General features: G+C 36.1%; 1 protein-coding gene across 1 annotated transcript; it reads right to left on the bottom strand.

Moving 5' to 3' along the window:
- Positions 1-24,692, bottom strand: LOC109243468 (transcription factor TCP18-like). The gene is made up of 6 exons (XM_019410404.1): positions 23,900-24,692; positions 23,402-23,595; positions 904-1,095; positions 431-537; positions 302-353; positions 1-192 (listed from the first exon to the last, which is right to left on the bottom strand). The coding sequence occupies exons 1-6, from the start codon at positions 24,690-24,692 to the stop codon at positions 1-3; spliced, it is 1,530 nt and encodes a 509-aa protein (XP_019265949.1).

The following is a 24,692-nucleotide window of genomic DNA, read 5'->3' as shown; positions in this document are numbered from 1 at the left end:
TCATAACCACTCATCAGATCGACAAGTCATGGTCCTCTTTTGTACGACAAGAACCAAAGCCAAATCATAAGCCGACTTTCGATATTCTTCCTCTATACATACTGTAATCAAATCTGATAGTACACATTCTAGGTCCAATGACCCCATCTCATCAAACACAACCATTATATCAACATGCCACACCAATACAACCTAAAGCCACAAACCGTGCAACTTGTGCACCAATAAGCAACAATTCGGATACACCTAAAAATGGAAAATAACTCAAATGAGAGAACCGTTCTGCAAGCTCAACAAGTACATCCATAACCCCTATGAACCCATCAAACATAGTATAACCAAGACAAACGAATCTAACACAAAGGATAATATCCCAACATAGCCCCACTACAATGCGTGACCCATCCAAACACCGGTCCATATGAAATACCTCAATCCACAATGCTCAAAGTCAACAACTACACGCAATTCAACATCAATTACACGAAGTGCATGACCATAGATATGGAGAAGCGAATAACACAATATACCACAGCCCTAAAAAACCATCACCAAAGCGCAACCAACCATTCAACTCCCCAATAACCCTTTCGCTCGAATCCCACTACAAAGCCCAAACAGAATTGCATCGGGTGTGCATATAACCAATAAATCACAACTCCTCGTTATAGAAGAGTAACACACAGAGCATATCAGAACACGAACAAGCTCAACTCTAACCGAATGACACACATTTCAGCAATAACAGTGTTGAGTCAACAAATCCGACCCGGTGTAGAATACGTATCCTTATTGGGCCTACCAATGGGCCCCCAAATCAACTCCGGTCATCCCCAAATGGATAAATGACCCTCCAAAAGTCCACAATAACCTAACCATGTCATGTACTATCATCTAGCTAACTTTGGCCACATCTTCACAGTCCGCAACTCCGAAACAATCTGCTTCTGAGAACTCCCAGTCTCCAAATCCATAGAACACATGAATCAACATAGCGATCCTAACTCCACCACTCGAATGACTAACACATCTCTCATACATAATCATCCCCACGAGAAATACTTCTATAATTCTTTCAATGCCACATAGCAAAATCTGAACATCAACAGTCGATCAACTTGGCAAGTAGCGCAATACTAATGAAGCATCCGTTAGTCAAAACACAGTGTACCTTCTGAAATGCGCACCTTTCTCAGGAAATACCAAGTAGTGATAGCATTCATCTAGTCATCTGAAACCATCCATTTTGTCTAACAATTCATGACTTTCCCTTCAAAACTGAACTATGACCTTGCATATGCAAATCTCAATCCTATACAACACACCGCATCTATCATGCCATCATATGAAAAGCACGAGAATCTCATAATCAACTTTGAGTCACTAGCAGAATACATATACGATTAGTCAGAAACCTTCCATTTGATCCTATCAAGGAGAAAATCACAATACGCAACATGCTCCTCATGCTGGTAGGAAATATCCATCTCAAACCGTGGTAGAAACTATCGAGAACTCTTCGAAACCCATTTGCACATAACCAAGCTATCAGAACTGAATCTCTCTAACTTAACGAAGCCACACAGGTTGCCAAACCCAAGAGTATTGCCACAAAACACCTTTAAAGACTCACCACATCATAAGTATCCAAAGAACCGATCATATTCATTACCATGTTGATCCAACCTACTACCAAGTTGTCCTATTTCTCTGAGCACCTTCCGAACTACCCTCAAGTTGGCACTCCTCCTTGCTAGAACACCACGATCCTTGCCCAAAGCTCACCATAAGATATCCTAGCATAACCGCCCTAAGGCCCATAAGCCAGTGTATTCCTTCTTAAGCGCCCCCAAAGGTACCACAACCGAGACACCCACTCTAAAGAGAACTTTTGTGAATCTAAAGTCGTTTCCTTCACCTTCTTGATACTGTATTGTAGTATACATAATGATATATAAATACCGCGAATCTCAACACCATCCAATAAAAATCTCAGATTCTAGCCATATACAAATCCGGAAAATTCTCAATTGCCACATATAAATTTTGAATCCATTAAAACCTTCTCGAAAGTTATCCACTCTGCTCAAATCTCAATTGCACGGTCCAAACGGGCCGAACGACCTGCCCTATTAGCACGACAACACCCAAAGAAGTAACCCCTCATTAATGCTATCGAGCAAATTCCTACTCTTGCGCACCGCATCCTTCACGAACAACAACTCAATCATTCCATGATTCCCATATACCCATAAAGTGTATTACACTATGCATCTAGAAATTTCCTTGCTTAATTCACCCTCTGCAAGTCATAACCGATCCACAAGTATGCCTCAGACGGAACCAATACAACACGTACCCAGCAATCAAATCGTCGATAGCAGACTCCCCCACTTGGCTCAAAGCCATAGATCAAAACACTTGATAACTCACAATACCCATACTTTATTACTGCCATAATCTCGCAGTGAGATTTAACTAAATTCTTCACAAGCTCCTGCAACACAACCCATAAAATACCTCAATTATCTACTAAGCTCGCATAAATCCTTGTGACGGTCAAGCCAACTTTCTCAACCAATCCAAACTCAAATCGCAACACCTATGATCTACTAGTAAAAATAAACCCCTCCACACAACATAATAAGGATCACACATCCGTAGATTACTCCGTAGGTGATAACCCACATGCTTAGCCTCAACCGACATCTCTCTATACCTTTTTATAGCCACAACTACTACGCAATCAATTAATCTTCCGGAGTCTGAACTCATCAACAAGACCTGAGAATCTACTTCGCTCCACAAATAAACAACATGAAATATTCCTTAATAAGATCATAACTCGAGACTATACAACACACCAAGACATAAATCAAACACCCAATAGTCCTTTTTATATCCCAAGCAAACTCTTCTCGTCGCATTTTAACCATCTGAACACATCCCGCAGTCATATCATACTCATCATATAGACATCCAACCACTCACCGAGCCACAAATTCCACTCATAGGGACACTATTGGACATATAAGTCCAAAAGCACTTGCTCAAACAACTGAAATCACCGTGCTCAAGCTATATTCAAACCTCAGCCTCAAGTCCTCTATACTCGCCCATCATCAGTAGAGACAATACATCTCGCACCTCATCCATAGAATCACAAACCATCAATGCACAACTGATACCGAGATCTCACATACGCATACGAGTGAGTGGAAGGAATTCAAAGAGATATGATGTTTTAAACGTCAATACCACACAAGAGGGGGGTGATTTGTGTGGTACCCAATTTTTGCTTAACTGAACTATAGAAGGACCTGGTTCTTCTATGTGTTCCAACTACTACTGTTTGCGGAATAATAAATAAAGAAAATAAAGAATACAGAGATTTTTACGTGGAAAACACCTGGCTCAAAAGGTGAAAAAACCACGACCTACTACTCAGTAGGATTTTCCCAAACTTCCACTAAAATCACTGAGCCAAAACAACATTTACAAAACTCTTTGTAAACCTAAGGATTAACTCTAATCCCGTTGTGGCACACAGCCTCAACTGTTGCGACAACTTCAAGTTAACTCTAACTTGAACACTCTAAGTACCTAATACAATTGCTACTATGAAAGCTGGAAGGTACAATGTAAAATCACCTACTATAATTGAACTAGAATAAAGATAGACACTTGAAACTGGTTCTTCTATCTTGTTCAAGTAGCTTCAGAATTGCACACTTGAATCACACATAAATTGCTTGCAAAATTGCCTTGCTCTTTTGCTCTCAATTTAAGTTTAACTTCTGCTTATGTGCATTACCTGTAAAAGAGAACAACACTAATATTTAATGGGTTAGTAATCAGAGATTGACTGGGATTCAACTGCTACTCTTCTATCGTAGAAGAGTTCAAGATGATCTCAAACTCTAACATTATCTTGATCTCAACTGTGTTCTCTTCATATAAGGAGTCTTTCTCTCCTTACCCAATATGCAACCTTTTCGATCAGATCAGGAGATATTACTTCTGATAAGTTAGATTTATCTCCTTCACGTGCATCTCACATGTTTGGGTCGATCATGACTGTGCTGCACAAGATGGACCTGGTCCATGTCTGAGTTCTTTTGTCAATCTTCAAAACTTCACCTGTTCTTGGGCCAACAAGATACGCTTCAAGCTAAATCAATGTCGCACGATAAGGAAAGAAAGATGGGACGTTTATCCTAGATGCCCTGTAGCCTCTCAAAGATAGATATGGACGTCATCATATCGATTCGCAAGATTCTACCACTAGACACTTGCTCATGACTTATAAAACCTATGAACCTAGAGCTCTGATACTAACTAGTCACGTCCCAAAATCCAACTAGTCTGGATGACACCTAACCCAGCCCGCTAGGTAAGCCAAATTTCATAATAATCCAATTCAAATAAGATTTTACTAAGAGAAGTAATGATAATACAACTGGATTATTATAGAAAAAACCCAAGGATTGGTAGTATAAATCATGAGCTTCTAAGATTTAAAGTTTACAAAGCTGCTATGAAATAAATACAGCCGTCGGTTTGAAATATACATGAATAGATTAATAATTCTAAAGCTACCAAGAACAAGAGGCGGCTATGACCGAAACACAGGTACACCTTCAATGCCAGCTCCTGCCATATGCAACAACCAAAATCTGCATGCAAGGTGCAGAAGTGTAGTATGAGTACAACTGACCCGATGTACTCAATAAGTAACAAACCTAACCTTAGGTTGAAAGTAGTTACGAGCTTGGACAACGGTCAGAGTCCAATACCAATAGCCAACAACAACTCATAAAAACATAATAAAGTAGTACAAGAAATAACTCAAGGATATGATGCCCAGCTCGTTCACAGTTACGGAAAATAGGCATGTTTTTCAAGTATAACAGTAAAATCCAAATCTCTCACCGAAATCACCCAAATATGAGTAAGTCAGAAATCTGTGATTTTTCCCAAAAACTCTCAACAACAGATATGATATTTCAATCTCAAATAGCATGAGGAAAGTACATCTCTATGCCTACATGTCAATGTGCATGTGATGTCATGAATATCACAATACCGCACAACATGAGGAAATGCATGTCTATGCCTACATGTCAAGTATGCATGTCAAATGTAATGCACTACATTGATAAACTCACATGCTCATGCTCTCGGGGTAATCAACCTCCCTCAGCACGCTCAGTCACTCATCACCTCCCAATCACTCTACACTCTCAATCACTCGGCACTTACACTCAGTAGGTACCTGCGCTCATTGTTGGTGTGTCAGACTCCGGAGGGGCGGATCCTGCCCAAGCGGTAATATAAAGCCAATCTGGCCTGCTACGGCGTGCAGCCCGATCCCACAATAATAGAGCTTATAAGGCCTGCTGCGGCGTGCAACCTAATCCATATTTTCTATATATATATATATATATAAAGCCAATATGGCTTGTTGTGGCGTGCATCCCGATCCCATAATCATTACTCACTATTAGGCCCTCGACCTTACTCAGTCACCAATCTTTCCAGTTTCTCGGGCTCACAAATCTCATGCCAATCAGCCCAAACTAGGAGTGGGCATATATCGGGTAAAACTGATAACCCGACCCATTAATTATTTATTGAGTTATCGGTACTGGGTTATTGAGTTAACGGTTTGGTAACGGTTTAGAATTTTTTCATTATTGGATTATCGGTTCGGGCTCGGTTTGGCAATTATGTTATTGGGTTAATCGATAACCCAATAAGGATTAACAAATTTACTACTTTACCCTTAAGTATATACATACTAGGGCTTCATTATTTCCCTATTCTTTCTCAGCCTCAGCCCGTCAGTCGCATTCTTCAGAGTTCAGACTTCACCCTCTTCACTTCACTCTTCTGCCGCATTTCTCAGCCGCATTCTTCAGCTTCATCTTCATTCTTCGTGTAAGTTTTTAGTTGCTTCATCTTCATCTTCGGTTGCCTACTTGCCTTCATCTTCATCTTCAGTTGATTCAATCTTCGTTGATTTTTGAGGGAATCGTTTATTTTTGCCTGTTGATTCACTTCACTATTGTGTTGATTCACTTCACTATTGGGTTATGGTCTGTTTATTTTTTCCTTGATTCAATCTTCGTGTTGATTTTTGAGGGAATCGTTTATTTTTTTGCGTGTTGATTCACTTCATTATTGTGTTGATTCATTCACTATTGGATTTTTGTGGGAATCGTTTATTTATCTGTTTTATGCAATTATCTGTTTCGCTAAAATGACTTGAGGTCTGATTTTTGTTCTGCATAGTTTTTATCTCCAGCTTTTTCCTCTACTCTAACTATTCTGTTCTGTTCTGTTACTTTTTTTTCTTTGTTTGTTTTTGTCCTATTTGTTGGTGTCAAATTATTAGCATAAAGTACCTCATTTAAAGATAAATCAGATTTAAGAATGAAATCACAGAGAAAGTAGAATCAGCTTTAAGAATTTAAACTCACTGCTTGAACTATTAGTTAACTGTTTCTATTGTTTTATGTTGCAGATTTTAGTGTTGAACTATTAGTTGCAAAACAACTTGTCTTTATACCTTTCTCAATTACAAATAAGCTGTTTTATAAAACTGTTTTAGCTTGCAAAAAAGCTATTTTATAAAATTATTTTAGCTCGGTACAAGAAACATTGCAAAATAGTTTTATACCGATATAAAGCTGTTTATAAAACTGTTTTAGTTGTTTTATCTTATCGGATAAACCGATAACCGAACCGATAATGATCGATAACCGATTAACCAATAATCGATAACCAATATCTTATCGGTTTGGTTATCGGTTTATCATATTTGTAAACCGATAACCGATATGCTAAACCGATAACATTCACAACCGAACCGAACTGACCGCTGCCCACCCCTAGCCCAAACAATGATAACATGATGTGACAACAAATGATACAGAGACTAAGATATGATATGCAAATGAATGAATATGACTGAGCATGTAATATTAGCAAATAACTCAACAGCATAAATGACCTCAGTGGGTCCCAACAGAATAAGTACATGGCCTAAACATGATTTATAACATAGATCATAGCTCAATTACTCTAATACATAGGAATTTCATGGATAAAAATAACATAGATGACTACACGATACGACAGAATCATCCGAGTCATAATTCACACAGTGCACGCCCACACGTCCATCACCTAGCATGTACGTCACCTCAACACCAAACACATGACACGTATATTCAGGGGTTCATACCCTCAGCACCAAGTTCAGAAGTGTTACTTACCTCAAACAAGCCGAATCCAATACTGAGCAAGCCAAACAATACTCTAGAAATACCATCTCATGCGTACCGACCTCCGAACGGCTCGAAACTAGCCAAAAGCAACTCAAGAACATCAAATAACGCCAAAGGAAACAAACCCAATCGATAAATGTCGAATCTTTAATCAAAAGCCCAAAGTCAACCCAAAAGTCAAACCGGAGCCCGCACTTCGGAACCCAACAAAATTCACAAAATCTGACAACCCATTCAATTATGAGTCCAATCATACTAGTTTCACTCAAATTCGACTTTAAATCGATGTTCAAAACTCAAACATTTACTTTTTGAAACTTTAGACAAAAACCCTCAATTTCTCCTTTTAAATTATCAATCAAATGCCAAAAACGAAGATAGATTCATGAAATATAATCAAAACCCAATAGAGAACACTTATCCCAATCCATATGGTGAAAATCGCCTCAAAAATTGACTCAATCCGAGCTCCGTAGCTTAAAATATGCTAAAATGGCATAAAACCCCGAAATAGAGTTCTTATCATTCACTGAACAGACATACCCTTCACGATCGCGGGACATCCTTCGCGATCGCGAAGAACAAACTCCATTGCCTCCAACAATACTCTACGAGATCGCGAAACTTCCCATGCGAACGCGATGCTCAGGCCTCACAAAGGTACGCGAACGCGGTAACACTGTCGCAAACATGATGAAGGAAAAAAGCTAGCTCCACTAATACACTACGCGATCGCGACCCAATCTTCGTGATCACAAAGAAGGTCTAAAACACCAGAAATCAGCAGTGCCAAAAAATATGGAAATGATCCGAAACTCACTCGATCCCCTCGGGACCCCGTCCAAACATGCCAACAAGTCACATAACATAACACAGACCTACTCGAGTACTCAAATCACACATAACAACATCGAAACGACAAATTGCACCTCAAACAAAACTTAATGAACTTTTAAACTTTTAACTTCCAAACCTCGTGTCGAACCATATCAAATCAACTCGGAATGAACTCACATTTTACGTACAAGTTCCAAATGACATAACGAAGCTAATCTAATCCCCGGAACCACAATCCGAACCCGATATAATCGAAGTCAACTATTGGTCAAACTTATGAACATTTCGTACCTTCAAATTTTTAACTTTCACCAATTAGTGCTGAAACCTTCTAGCGATATCTAAATGCAAATCCAGGCATACACCCAAGTGCAAAATTACTATCAGGACCTAACAGAACCATCAAAACTCCTATCCGAAATCAAACGCTAAAAAGTCAAACTTGGTCAACTCTTCCAACTTAAAGCTTCAATCATGAAATTTATTCTTCCAAACCAATTCCGAAACACCTGAAAACCAAAACCGACGATACACACAAGTCATAATACATCATACGGTTCTGCTCATGCCCTCAAATCACCGAGCGAAGAGTAAATGCTCAAAACGACCGATAGGGTCGTTACAATTATTCACTATAATTTTTATATTATGTTTTATATATGTCCTCTATAATAACACTTCACTATAACAGTCAAAAAATATAGGGGAAAAACAAAACTATAATAGAGAGATTTGACTGTACTAAATTCACGTGACAAACCACAATTAGTTTCGACATAAGTTTGATATTTCAAACAGGAAGATGAACAAGAAAGCATATTTGATGACTACTTATCTCCAATTGAGCCCTATTAGAATTTCATAGTAGATAAACAGTATATATATATGCCGCATTCTTGGACTTTTAAAATTTCTCTCAACTGTAATGGGCCTAAGGTGAATCGGTCTTATTCAGACAAAGTTTTTGGCCCTTTAATTTTTGTTAAAATAGTATGGGCTAGCCAGTTTTCGGATTGGTCATTTAAAAATAGCCAGTGTTTGTCAAGTAATTAAAAAATAGGCACTATTTTGCTGCAACAGAGACCGACCAGCATAATATACTGGAGTTCGGTACACCTGTGTAAGAACTTCCAGCATATTATGCTGGACCGGTATACTTTGTTGGCTCCAGTATAATATACTGGAGTTCCAGTATATTATACTGGAGTATTTTTCGGATTTTGAACAATGTTTTCGTTCAGATTTATCTTTACATGAGAAGTGGCTAAATTTGGGTGCCTTTTGAAACTGTAGCTATTTTTGAATGACCACTTATAAATCTGGCTATTTTAGAATTTCTCCCTTAATTTTTGAGCTTTATTTTGAGAAGAATAAACTTACATAGATGTCCATCCAACCACTTAAATTAAAAATAATCGTTGGATTTATCACATAAGTACTTTATGTATAATATGTGTATAACCATGTCTAATCTATGTATACCGGCTAAAAAAAGTTAATAACTCAACAGGTTGTATATATAAAGATCCCTTATTTCAATGGGGTATTATCACTTTTGGCCCGTGCCAGAAACTATTTACATTCGGTAGCCGAAAAAATATATAAAATTTATATAATTTTTAAATATAACATACAAAACGTATATATACAAAAATATTATATATATTTTTTTAGCTATTATTTTAAGAGCGGCTATAGAATTTCATTTTCCCTATTGTGGTTCGCACTGAAATATTTACATCAGGCAGTGGTGGCTTGAGCATGGAGTTCTGACTGTAAACATACCCAAGAGGGAAACACAAGAGGCTCCTAGAAATGTTATAGTTTATAATTTATATGTCCCAAATCTCTCTTTCCCATTCCAGCGGCCAGACCCTCCACCCCGTTCTAATGGCGGATGCAATATATAATTAATGGGTTCAATTAAATCCAATAATGTTTACACACACATCCAATAATATATAGTAGATATAACGTACTTAAAAAATTGTCCATTTTTTGTTAGAAAAATATTTTTCAAAAAGATATATTCTCTCTATTTCAATTTAAATGATGTAGTTTGACTTGGCACAAAGTGTACGAAAAAAAGGACTTTTGAAACATGTGGTCCTAAAAGCTTAAGGGGCAAATGCTTTATGGGGTCATGACATTTGCGTGACTATAAAAACTTCACATTAAAGATAAAGTAGGTAAAATAAAAATTTTAAAATCAAATTGTTTTCAAATATAAAAATATGTCATTCTTTTTTAAACGAACTAATAAGACAAATATAACTTTAAATAGTATCGGAACAGTATATCATAGGAAATGAATTTTGTCATGTCAAACACAGTTGAGTAAAGGAAGAGGCTTTCTCCGACAATAAATATCTTTTTGCCATTTCTAACTATGCCAAATTTTGCAACACGTGCAACTGAACAAAGACGGTATTCGCACCAAGAAAAAAGAAAGAACAAAGACGGTATATAAATCAGTAATTAGTAGACGAGTGAAAGCCCTTATCGACCCACGTCAAAGACGAATAAAAAAAAATAGGCAGAATGGCCTAAATGACACCTATACTTGTCCCATTTTGTCATGTCGGTCCTCCTACTTTACTTGTTTTCATCAGACACATTAACTTTATCAAAGCCTATTATTTAAACCCCTCTGACCATTAATCAAGCACATGTGGCAAAATAATGGTTGAGCTGCACAAAGTGGGTGTAATTCACATGAAAATAAATTTCGTCATGTCAAACACAGTTAAGTAAAGGAAGAGGCTTTCTCTGACAATAAATATCTTTTTGCCATTTCTAACTATGCCAAATTATCCAACACGTGCAACTGAACAAAGACGGTATCCGCACCAAAAAAAAGAAGAACAAAGACGGTATATAAATCAGTAATTAGTAGACGAGTGAAAGCCCTTGTTGACCCACGTCAAAGACGAATACAAGAAAATAGGCAGAATGGCCTAAATGGCACTTATACTTGTCTCATTTTATCATGTCGGTCCTCCTACGTTACTTGTTTTTATCAGACACATTAACTTGATCAAAGCCTATTATTTAGCTAGCGTTTGGCCATAGATCCCAAATTTGTTTTCTAAAAATTTGATTTGGGTGAAGTTTGGTTTGAAGATGAAAATGTGTTTGGACATACATTTTCAAAACATATTTTCCAACTTTATTTTGGAAAAACATGTATATAATTCCCAAGTTTTGGGATTTTGGCCCAAAATCAGCTCAATAGCTGATTTTGGGATTTGAAATTTGGGATTTGGGATTTAGCCAAAATATGGACAAAATTTATGGCCAAACATGAGTTTTGAAAATAAAATCCCAAATTTATTTTGGCAAAACTCATGGCCAAACGGGGACTTAAACCACTCTTATCATTAATCAAGCACATGTGGCAAAATAATGGTTGAGCTGCACAAAGCGGGTGTAATTCACGCGGAAATGAATTTCGTCATGTCAAACACAGTTAAGTAAAGGAAGAGGCTTTCTCAGACAATAAATATCTCTTTGCCATTTCTAACTATGCCAAATTTTGCAACACGTGCAACTGAAAAAAGACGGTATTCGCACCAAGAAAAAAGAAAGAACAAAGACGGTATATAAATCAGTAATTAGTAGACGAGTGAAAGCCCTTGTCGACCCACGTCAAAGACGAATAAAATAAAATAGGCAGAATGGCCTAAAAGGCACCTATACTTGTCCCATTTTATCATGTCGGTCCTCCTACTTTATTTGTTTTCATCAGACACATTAACTTGATCAAATCCTATTATTTAAACCCCTCTGACCATTAATGAAGTACATGTGGCAAAATAATGGTTGAGCTGCACAAAGTGGATGTAATTCACACAGAAATGAATTTCGTCTTGTCAAACACAGTTAAGTAAAGGAAGAGGCTTTCTCTAACAATAAATATCTTTTTGCCATTTCTAACTATGCCAAATTTTCCAACACGTGCAATTGAACAAAGACGGTATTTGCAACAAAAAAGAAAGAACAAAGACGGTATATAAATAACTAATTAGTAGACGAGTGAAAGCCCTTGTCGGCCCACGTCAAAGACGAATAAAAGAAATAGGCAGAATGGCCTAAATAGCACCTATACTTGTCCCATTTATCATGTCGGTCCTCCTACTTTACTTGTTTTCATCAGACACATTAACATGATCAAAGCCTATTATTTAAACCCCTCTGATCATTAATCAAGCACATGTGGCAAAATAATAATTGAGCTGCACAAAGTGGGTGTAAATCACGCGGAAATGAATTTCGTCATGTCAAACACAGTTAAGTAAAGGAAGGGGCTTTCTCTAACAATAAATATCTTTTTTCCATTTCTAACTATGCCAAATTTTCCAACACGTGCAACTGAACAAAGACGGTATTCGCACCAAAAAAAAAAGAACAAAGACGGTATATAAATCAGTAATTAGTAGACAAGTGAAAGCCCTTGTCGACCCACGTCAAAGACGAATAACAGAAAATAGGCAGAATAGCCTAAATGTCAACTATACTTGTCCCATTTTATCATGTCGGTCCTCCTACTTTACTTGTTTTCATCAGACACATTAACTTGATCAAAGCCTATTTTTTAAACCTCTCTGACCATTAATCAAGCTCATGTGGCAAAATAATGGTAGAGCTGGACAAAGTAGGTGTAATTCACGCAGAAATGAATTTCGTCATGTCAAACACAGTTAAGTAGAGGAAGAGGCTTTCTCCGACAATAAATATCTTTTTGCCATTTATAACTACGCCAAATTTTCCAACACGTGCAACTGAACAAAGACGGTATTCACACCAAGAAAAAAAAGAACAAACATGGTATATAAATCAGTAATTAGTAGACGAGTGAAAGCCCTTGTTGACCCACGTAAAAGACGATCAAAAGAAAATAGGCAAAATGGCTAAAATGGCACCTATACTTGTCCCATTTTATCATGCCGGTCCTTCTACTTTACTTATTTTCATCAGACACATTAACTTGATCAAGGCCTATTATTTCAACTCCTCTTACCATTAATTAAGCACATGTGACAAAATAATGATTGAGCTACACAAAGTGGGTGTAATTCACGCAGAAATGAATTTCGTCATGTCAAACACAGTTAGGTAAAAGAAGAGGCTTTCTCTGACAATTAATATCTTTTTGTCATTTCTAACTATGCCAAATTTTTCAACACGTGCAACTAAACAAAGACGGTATTCGCACCAAAAAAAGAAGAAAGAACAAAGACGGTATCAGTAATTAGTAGATGAGTGAAAGCCCTTGTCGACCCACGTCAAAGACGAATAAAAGAAAATAGGCAGAATGGCCTAAATGGCACCTATATAGGGGTGTCAAATGGGGCAGGGCAGGTTAGGGCGGGGCGAGGCAAGCCTTGACCTGCTAATATTTTGACCCGCCCTGCCCTGCCCTATTTAGCATTTTTTTAACTTTTGCCCTGCCCTGCCCCGCCCCGCCCCGCCTCGCCCTTCCCCGCCCCGCCCCGTTTAGGCTTTTTTGTTTTTTTTTCTAATTTGTAATATTATGTTTATGCATTAATGCTTTTTTCCCTATTATGGAGAAGTGTCCTTATTAGTTCGTTTTTAAAAATATCAAATATTAAAATAAATTCAAAATAATTTGAAGCGGACTAATAAAATGTTCAAAAGTTATTATGTATTAAAAATTATAATATTCAGAAATGCAAATTGGCTTACACTTTCAAAATGCAAAAAATACTACTATAATTGATGTATTGTGTCAAGTAATTTGTGTTCATTTCACATTTAAGAGTTTTGGAAAGATACATGTTTCAAAAAAGTTATTTTTCTCTCTTTCTAATGGAAGATGCAAATAATAATGTTCCATAAAATGTTTATTCTCTTTCTTAAGTCTCAGAAAATTCATTTAATCCTTCTACTTGTAATTTCCACAATTAATCTATTTTAATTATGGATAATTTTATGTTTTTTAAAATTGTGGGACCAGACATCATATAACTCAACAGCTTGTCCAATCATAATGGTATTACCATAAGTATACTTAAGCACATTAAAGGTTATCATAAGTATACTGCACAGGGTACTGGTATTACCATTAAAGTAATAGATGAAACTGCTATCCTTGCTTTCCCTACTGTCCAGTACCCTGCCCTGCCCTGCCCTATTAAAAATTTTCAAAAATAATAATTTGCCCTGCCCTGCCCCGCCCTGCCCCATTAAATTCTTTTCCTGCCCTGCCCCATTTAAGGTTATCCCTGCCCCGCCCTGCCCTGCCCTGCCCCAATTGCCATCCCTACACCTACACTTGTCTCATTTTATCATGTCGGTCCTCCTACTTTACTTGTTTTCATCAGACACATTAACTTGATCAAAGCCTATTATTTAAACCCCTCTGACCATTAATGAAGCACATGTGGCAAAATAATAATTGAGCTGCACAAAGTGGGGGTAATTCACACGGAAATAAATTTTGTCATGTCAAACACAGTTAAGTAAAGGAAGAGGCTTTCTTTGAAAATAAATATCTTTTTGCCATTTCTAATTATGCTAAATTTTCCAACACGTGCAACTAAACAAAGTCGGTATTCGCACCAAAAAAGAAAGATAGACAAATACGGTATATAAATCAGTAATTAGTAGACGAGTGAAAGCCTTTGTCGACCCACGTCAAAGACGAAAAAAAGAAAATAGGCAGATTGGCCTAAATGGCACCTATACTTGTCCCATTTTATCTTGTCGGTCCTCTTACTTTACTAGTTTTCATCAGGCACATTAACCTGATCAAAGCCTATTATTTAAACTCCTCTGACCATTAATCAAGCACATGTGGCAAAATAATAGTTGAGCTGGATAAAGTGAGTGTAATTCATAATTAAAATAAGAAGAAAAAATCAATAAAATAAGAATGAATAATAATTGTAGCAAAAATCGGTGATGATAATTTTTTTCCTGTCTCTGAGCAAATTGATTAGGGCAAGGGACCAATCGGAACCGTAACTTGGCGGGGCGACCCGAACGGTGACGACTTGCAACCGGTATTTGCAGCCATGGCGGTGTCTTCAATCTCTTGCCTTGTCTTCAATATTATAGATCTGAGACTCAATTGGAAGGTTATTTTCTTAAGTGCAAACCTACAGGCTTTTTCGTTAATTTTTGAAATTCGGAGGTGAAAAATCCACGAGAATTTCCCATAAAAATGCAAAAAGGGTTAACCCAGAAAGAAATGAGGCAAAACAGAAAGTATTAGGATTTTCATTAGAAGGGTGGTTGCCCCTCTCTGTTCCGCCATTGATTATCATCTATATTCCAAAAAAAAAAAAAAAAAGAACAACCCTTGTTTTTGACAAAAGCAAAAGCAGACATGATTTAAGTGGGCTTTGTACATAAAAATTTTGGCAACTATGACGGAGAAGAAAGGAGAGACAAAAGTGGTTCATATTTTCTAAGCCCTAACTAAGCGGGTAAGTGTAAAATGAGGGGAAATTTGAGTTTGGGGGAATAATACTCATTTCTCGTTCTATTTTCCTGTGTGACCATAATAAATGACCTGGAGCCTACGTGGTTTAATTTTCTTGATGTGGCGTCCTACGTGGCGGAAATTGTATTACACGCACTGGCAGCCTCGTGTCATAAGCGTTTATTATACACAGTTTGAAAGAGTGTAAATGTTTAATTGGCAAATTATTAAATTTAGGGACCGGCATGACAAAGTGGGACAAGAATAGGTGCTATTTAAACTATTCTGCCAAGAAAATAAAGAAGAAGAAGCAGAGAATGAAATGAAGAAGTACTAGTACAGTAGTACTAACTTAACTACTCCGTATATATAATTAAGAGGTGAGTACGTGACAGATGTAATCTTTCTTTTGTGTCTCATACAACTTACGCTAGTTGTATGAGGCAACTATTTGTCTCACAATTTTGTGGACCCAGAATTCTGTGGACCCAGCAGTGTAAGATTGGGGTCCACAATTTTGTGAGACAAAAAAAAGCCTCATACAACTAGTGTCAGTTGTATGAGACACAAAATAAAACTTCTCCTTTTATTATGTTCCCAGCTAGCTATATGATCTCATTTTCTGTCTTTGACAAGATATTGCACCTTCTAAATTCTAATTCTATTTCTATTCTATTCCTTCTGATCTATTAGTACTTAATAAGTAGTATTCACAAATGATAGAGCAGCTTCCTTTTCTTTCCTTTCCTCTCCTCTGCTTTTCTTTGCTTTCCTATTTCTATCAAAAATATTGGTTCCGCTTGAAAAGTCATAAGTTGGAACAGAAGAATGAAAGCAGTGGCTTCGAGCATGATTTCAATTTTCAGGTAAGATCTCGTCGCCTCATGTACATTTTCCATATTTTAGTTGCTAATACTTGTTGTTATATATATATATATATATATATATATATATATATAATAATCTCTTTTTCTATTTATATTCTTTAATTACTAACAAATCTCCAATCCCTTCATGTTCTTGTACATTTTTTTGACTTGCGATCTCTTTAATCTGGCTCGTATCAATATTCGTTATCAACCTAAAATGAATGTTGCCGTAGTTTGCATGAATGTGTGTTTAGTTTTAAAAGCCTCATAAAGAATTATAATCTCTGTGATATGCACTAGTCAACTATGCATGATTAAGCCTGATTTTTCATAGAACGGCATGATGTTTGGGAAAATGACTTCCCTCATCTTGCCAGGATAATGATCTTCTAAAGATTAGAGAAAACTCTATTTTTTTTTTTTTTTTTGAAAAAAAAAAAATTTAAGACACTTAATTACACCAACCAAACATAGAAAAATCGAAAATTAAATTTAGACAAATGCGCCCTTAATACTATATTATTGTGGAACAAAAAAAACATTATCAATCGCTTAACTTCTGATAAGAGAAGAAAGTATCTAGAGTGGATGTATCAACTTGAAAATACATATTATATTGATAGTAGTATCTAATGATTACAATTCAATGAAGCATAACAACAAATGGAAATGTGAAATTCAGAAGCTAAGTAAGATAGGAGAGAACCAAACGAAGGGGATGAGAAGATAGACTGAAGAAGGGGAAGAGGAGCTAGAAGAATTGCGGATGAGAACTCAAAAATGCCTTTGCACATAATTCACCATAGCCTCCTGATAGTGATATCCTGTACTATTTAACTTATGCACAAAGCTTGGATCCCAGATTAGCATTGTGAAGGCCTAGCCCAACTGCTTCTTCTCGGCCCAATGTCTATTTCTGCGACATTTTTGTTTGTGTTCGTATTGGGTTGGATCTGATTCATAACAGTTGAAATGCTGATTATTATACATATAATGGACCCCTAAGTAATTTAAAATTGATAGACTCAGGTGATTTTCATGCGAATATAGCACGAGCTAGCCAGATTTCGAATTGGTAATAGAAAAATGGCCAGCGTTTGCAAAGTCATTTAAAAATACCTATTGTTTTGCTGAATCACAGAAAGTTCCAGCATAATATGTTGGATTATGGAGCTCATGCATATATACTTCCAGGATATTATGTTAGAACTCCAACACACGGAAAGTGAGTTCATGCGTATAAACTTCCAACATATTGTGTTGGAACTCCAGCATATTATGTTGGAACTCTAGCACATTATGTTGAAACCTCATATGTAAAAAATTCGAACTTTAGCATATTATGCTGGAATTTTTATGGATTTTGAGGGGTATTTTTATTTAGATTTTATCTTTATATGAAAAATGGCAAAATTTTGAGTACTTTTAAAATTGTAATTATTTTTCAATTACTGGTTGTATTTTGAAATTGTGGCTATTTTGAGTGTTTTATTTTTTTCCTCGATTTTCATTAGTCCATGTAGCAACACAAGCAGATACAATGATTCTGTGAAGACTTTGGGCCCGACATATTTGGGCCTTTGACCCTTCTGACAAAGGCCATTACCTAACATACCGTAAAATTTGCACGGGCGCCCTATTTGGTCGCCCCCAATTAATCTATACCCATTTTTCTAAAAAGTTTTAACTTGTACTCATTTTTTAAACAACTTCAGCCCCCGATCTCCTCCTCCTTCTCCTCCTCAAAGTTATATCCGCCCTCAATCCGATAGTTCCATTAGAAGAAATTCAAAGCTTCCTTACCAAATATTTTTTGGTGATGCTGTCAAACTGTTTTATAATTCCAAAAGACCTGAGAAAAACAAGATATTCAGGACCCACAGTAAGTCAATAGGACTGAAAAAGGTTAAAGATGAACAAATAAATGAGAAGAAATTAAATGGGCAACTAGTGGCAGTGGAAAAGTATCCAACAGAGAAACTTCCTAGCTTCTAGGTTTAAAGGATACTGTCTTTGAATATCAAGTTAACACCATTTGAAGGAGGCAATCCAATCAAACCAAATTGACATCGAATCATATGGAAAGTCAGTTAAAACTTCAACTCTAAGAAGGCTAAAGTTCGCCAGTTACAAACAAAAACTTCAGCTCTAGAGCTGAAGTTCGCCAGTTACAAAACAAAAACTTCAGCTCTGAGCTGAAGTTCGCCAGTTACAAAAACAAAAACTTCAGCTCTAGAGCTGAAGTTCGCCAGTTACAAAACAAAAACTTCAGCATTTACAAACAAAAACTTCAGCAAATAGAGAACAAAACTTCAGCTACTATGCTTAAGTTCAGCAATTACAAACAAAACCTTCAGCACACTTGCTACTTCAGTCCCATCTACTAGAATGCTGAAGTTTTGCGTGATTGCCTTTGCTACTTCAGCCCCATATGCTGAAGTTACGCGAAAAAGTGGGTACGCTAGCAATTTTTTTTGCAAAGCGAGCACAAGTTAAAACGTGACCCAAAAAACGAGTATAGATGCAAATGCCCCTAACATACCAACCCTCGCGGGCTTTGGGTTCCGCCCTTTTTACTGAAGGGCTTCTCATTTCAAATGCTAGCCCAACCAAGCCTTAAATGGAACAATCAACAAGGGAATGCGAGTCAATATATATTTACAAAATATTATTTTAATAATTAAATTAAAAATGAAGATCAAGTCCCCAAATTGAGCGAAAATATAATCAACTAACAAATACCTAAATAATAGGAAGATATACGCAAATATCCCTTTAAGTCCCATGCAGTGATTTATCAAATTTTCCAACTTTTGCCTCACTTTGCAATTCTTAGAGTTTTATCAAGCTCTTCGGACTTGTGTGTGTCAAACTTATTTAATGTTTAAGTGCTCCGGAATTTAGTATAATTATTAAACTGGCCATTGAAATGGAACAAAGATGTACATTTGTTTCTAAAAAATATGAAAAATAGTACCATGACTTATTTGCCACTTACTGGACACGCATTTTGTTGAAGACTTTGAGTGAAGAGATATATCTCTCTTTTCAACCAGCAAAAGGTATGTTTTTCTCTCTTTTCTTTTGGTACAAAGGGGTGCCCTAAATTCTTTTGCAATTTTTGGAAGCAGACGAGCATGGGCGTATCTAGGGGTTCTGTTTGACCCAAAATTTAGATCTAGATTTAAATAATTAGATTTTTTAATAATAATTAAAAGATTGTTTATCCGGTGCCATGGCAGAATGTTACAAATTTCGTAGAAGCAGTCGTGAATACGTAACAATAAACAATATTCAGTAGCCCAAATACAAAGTGAATAACATTAAATAATTATATAGCAATAAATGGTAAATAATGGCATTTATGTAAATAAATGTAAGTGAGATAACCAAAAAGAGATGAAATTTTGTGATATTCCTTCTCACGATGATAAATGATTGAGGAGCCTTTGAATATTCAGATTCTCTTTGGATCGTGGGGGAAAAGTTAGACAAAGATTTCAAGAAAATGTGTCTTTTAATTTGTAAGTATGTAATAAATCAAGCATCTAGAGAAGGTTAATATGTTGTTCTTTTCGGTGAGTCTCCAATCCCCTTCTATAACTACCTCTCTTTCTATTTATAAGGGAACATGGCCACAAAACCCTAATAGTACAGATTCTAGGAAGATTCTCTTTAAAGCCATATCTCCAAAACTAGCCCTTACTACTCGGTTAAGGAGAGTACTCGTCCTCGACCTCGATCTTGATCTCTGTTGACTCCTCGAACTAGCCTTCGTCAGGTCACTTCGACCTTGTATTCGTCTTTTGTCGAAATCATACTGATGACACGTGGCAGCCTTCGAAGGCTCTCTTAGTCGACGTGGCTCAAATATAAGAGGTTCACGTGAACCTATGTTCCCTTCGTAGATCTTGTATAGTAGTATTTTTTAAAAAATATATAAATATGTGTGTGTATCCTAGTTCAAAGTATCATATAGTGCAATGGTTATTGGGTTCGTCGTAAGTTCAAATCTTATGTCTATCTTGTTATTTTTTTTTTCCTTTTTCGGAGAATTGGCTCCCACGGGAGATAGTATTAATTAAGTACTTTGTTTTTTTCTTTCTTTGTTTGATTTATTCATTCAAAGTTTTCACACATTGAAATTTTTTGTTCTTATGTCACCGTAAGATCTTATTCAATCAATCCTCTCTATAACAACATCCTTATATAACAATACTTCACGATAAAAGTCACATTTTTCCAAAAACAAATTTCATATTCTATTATAATGTTTTCTACCACAGCAAACCAAACGACCTCTATATTATTAGAGCCGAGGAAGAAGGGTTCATCAGACTCCGACTGTTCCTTCTCCCACAAACTTTTTTTTTTCTTTTTGTTTTTTTCTCTTTTTTGCTTTTCACATGCAGAAACAGTGCGCACGTGCGTGCACAGATACCTAGTGGGGGGAACCCATAGGTCAAAAACCCTAATCTCTGCTGCTTCCACTAAGGTTGGGGACCATGAATGTGAAATGTGGTACTAGTTTCGACGACATATAGTACAATACGAACGCATCTTCTTTTAAATGGTCATTAATTACTTCAATTGCCCATTTTACGTACCGGTTTGGACAAATCCAAAAACTTTGCTTATATCTTATAGTATTTATTTTTGAAACATTTATTTTATATATATATAAAATTAAAAATTCGATGGAGTTATGAATTCAATGAAAACTTTAGAACCCATAAACTTTAAGCTGTATATCTCGGACTTGATAAAATGACGCTTTTGTAAACTTTGTCTTTCTTGGTTTTGCCCTCTACAGCTTGGTCCAAAACCCTACTCAAGCGCTAGCTGCTTTCTTCTTCTTCTTACTTCCCTAGAGTTGCTAAAAATTCCAGAGGGAAGAAAATTTGCTTAGAACAAGATTTTCATAATGATATTCCTCCAAAAAAATAAAAATATTCTGTTTCTTGTCACTTAGCTTGTGATTGTTTTTCTTCCTCTGTCACCTTGGAAAATGACGGTAATTAGTAAATGTATGCTTCCTTTTCTTGCGCATGTCCACCTGTCCTTATCAATATAGAGGGAGATGAACAATTTGAGAATTACAAATATCCACCTGAAAAGGCTCTCGTCCTTGGTGTCTCCCATGTCAAATATTACTGCTGTTAATTAATTACCATAATTAGAAGGGTAAAGAAAAAGAAAGAATTACGAGAGTAGTTTTTGGCATACGCCTAAATAAAGGGAAAAATACTAAAGAAAGTACTTTATTGCAAGGAAGATCAAATATAAAAACCAATTCTGCCAGAGAGAGATCACTTTTTTAAAAAATTACTTCAAATTCCATAAATAACTTTTTCCATAAAGAATTATAGTCCTTATTCTGAAGCTAACTGAAAGCGCAAAAACAAAAAGCAAAGACCAATATATGGTTCTTTACTATTCATCTTGCAAGATTTGATATATATATCAGTAAATTAAAGGGATTGATTGAGGATATAGTATGACCATTTATCCAAAACTACTTATTTTGTTCTAATAAAATATTATGGTTTATAAATTTAAGAATCACAGCTTTCACACTCCGTAAATCTTGTAGACCTTATGATAGCCATCGTAGACCTTATCTTATATGTATGTTATATACACTAATACACATATTATTACAGGCATGATATGTAAGTTTAGGACAGGTATGGGAAACTAGCATGGATTGACAGTTCCACTAAACCCTAGCAGATCAATAATTGAAATTTTGTTGAAATACAATGATACCATTGAATAAACTCATATAAACACAGTTCAAAACTTTTGGAAGTAATTATAGAAATCATAGTCTAAAAAACTACCCCCATTCCTCTCTATAATAGTCTCGTTTGTTCCGAATATTTTGGATGTTATAGTGAAGTGGTGTTATAGAGGACATTTATTATAAACTTGGCTTTTATAGTGAAGTGTTGTTATATAGGGATGTTTTTATAGAGAGGTCTGACTGTATATAGGCTCAAGCGCGACAGTGAACAAATTAACAAGGGAGCATTCTATGTGCATGATGCTGCAGCTTTAAAATTTTAATCAAATAAATGAATGAGAATATCTTGGTAATTAAAAATTATTCCATCATATGATTATATGTTGCATATATTGGAAGTGCAATAATATTAAGTTAATCCAGTGAAGCATAAAAGGGCAGCCCGGTGCACTAAGCTCCCGCTATGCGCGGCGTCCGGGGAAAGGCCGAACCACAAGAGTTTATCGTATGCAGCCTTACCCTACATTTATGCATGAGGCTGTTCCCCATTCAATTTATTTCTTGTTATCCCTTTAATTTATTCACATTGTCATCACTGCTTCTGGGAAAAAAAGATCCTACACTATTCCCATTTAAATGTCAAGCAATACCCTAATGTAAGACTTATTCTAGAGTAACGAATTTAAGCCCTCTAATACATGAGAATATTGAGACTTTCTATCACAAAACTTCTCGTATGTAGTTTGAATATTAACTTATCTGAATGAAATTAATTGACTTATAAATTAAGGCAAGAACATTGAATAATGAGAAACATTTGGTGACTTAAATTTACAGATCAAATACATGAGAGAGTAACCAAAAGGTTTTTTGATTGAATATATGCAAAATGAGGATACAAGTTTATTTTACATAATCAGCAGAACCAAATAGATTTCGAATTAACACAAACTGAAGAAAGTTGTGGCGGTACGTTGTCAACAAAGAATTTCCTTGCTCTCGGCTTCACGAAAACGGAAAGTCTGTAATTTGATGCTGCAAAAGGAAGAAGAAAACAAAACGAAAGAAGATGATCAGATGCACCTAGTGAGTATGGAAATATTTCATAGATCCCTTGGAGTATTTTAGAAATCATCTACTCCTATTTGATTTTTCTCTTTTCATGTGATTACAATTATAAATGAATTTATTATTGAAGTCTGAAATTTACCTCATGAGGAATTCCAGCATTTTGTTGATAGTTGAAAATGGCATTTGGGCTCCAATTGCCAGTAGCCACCAAATTACAATCATTAGCAATGTTTTCTTTTGTCCCTAATATAAGCTGTTTCTCATTGTGCGAGGTGAGTTCTTCAACTTCAGCTTGCATTTCTTGACAAAGATGATTCATGCTAGTATATCCCGCTGAAAATATAATTAAGTAATTAAACATATGCTTCTAATAACTATCTAAATTTGTACATTAGTGGTCACACAATTCAATATAGTATTAGAACAAGTAAAGGTCCTGAGTTCAAGTTTAATGATTGCTTATTTTTTTAAAAAAAATTCACGTGTTTGGCCAAGAAAAAGAGTCGGCCCATATGTGAAGGGCTCAGCATAATTAATTACAGTATGTAATCGAAAGTGTGCTTGTCTAACAACTTAAACTTTTAGATGTAATACAGTCACGAAGTACAAACATGTTGGTGGTTACCTGATTCTTCGCACCGTTCGGAGAAACTCCAAGATCTTAAGTTCAAATGATGAGATTCACAAAAGTTTTTCTTTAGTTTTGTTCTCTCCCTTGCCCTCTCTCTTGCTTGTTTCCTTGATTCCTTTGCAAATGGATGATAAAATGCAGCTCGACGAACTGATTTCTCCTTCTTCTTCTTCTTCTTCTCCTTGTTGCAAGAATTTCCTTTAGCATTTTCCTTTTGATCAGATGGAGATTCATCAATTCCTGATACAACTTCACATTCAGAAGTAGAGGATTCACTATTTGCACCCATAACAGTACTGCACCTTAATTTGTTTAATCGACTTTTGGAGAGCTCCTTGATATCAGATTTTGACTTTATAAGCAACCACTCCAGAGTTTTGCTGGCCTTCTCGAACCTCAACATGTCTTGTAAATTGAAAAAACTGCGAGCAATATCAATTGAAAGTCTTATTCTTCGGTCTCTCGGGCCTTTAGCAGTGTTAATCTTGCTGTGTCTATCTTTCTTAGCCACTCTCTTGTTGCTGCTTACTTTACCCTTTTTATTCTTGCGCGCTTCCTGTTCTTGTTCAAGTTCATTTCTACTGATTATAGTGTCGTCTTTGTTGGAATCTGCCGTGTTAATAATGGCAGTCTCAGTACTGATCTCAGCTAAGGTATCATCAAGATTCTGTTGAAGGTGATCATGGTAATATTGGAAGAAAAGTTCGTGTTCATATTGTATACAAGGAGAAGGGATGTTGAATATATTAGATGAGAAAATGGGGTTGTAATTGCAGCTGTAGTTGCTTGAGTTATACAT

The sequence above is a fragment of the Nicotiana attenuata genome, unplaced genomic scaffold (assembly GCF_001879085.1).
Source record: "Nicotiana attenuata strain UT unplaced genomic scaffold, NIATTr2, whole genome shotgun sequence".
In the NCBI taxonomy this organism is placed as follows: domain Eukaryota; kingdom Viridiplantae; phylum Streptophyta; class Magnoliopsida; order Solanales; family Solanaceae; genus Nicotiana; species Nicotiana attenuata.
This window is presented reverse-complemented; position numbering and strand designations above follow the sequence as displayed.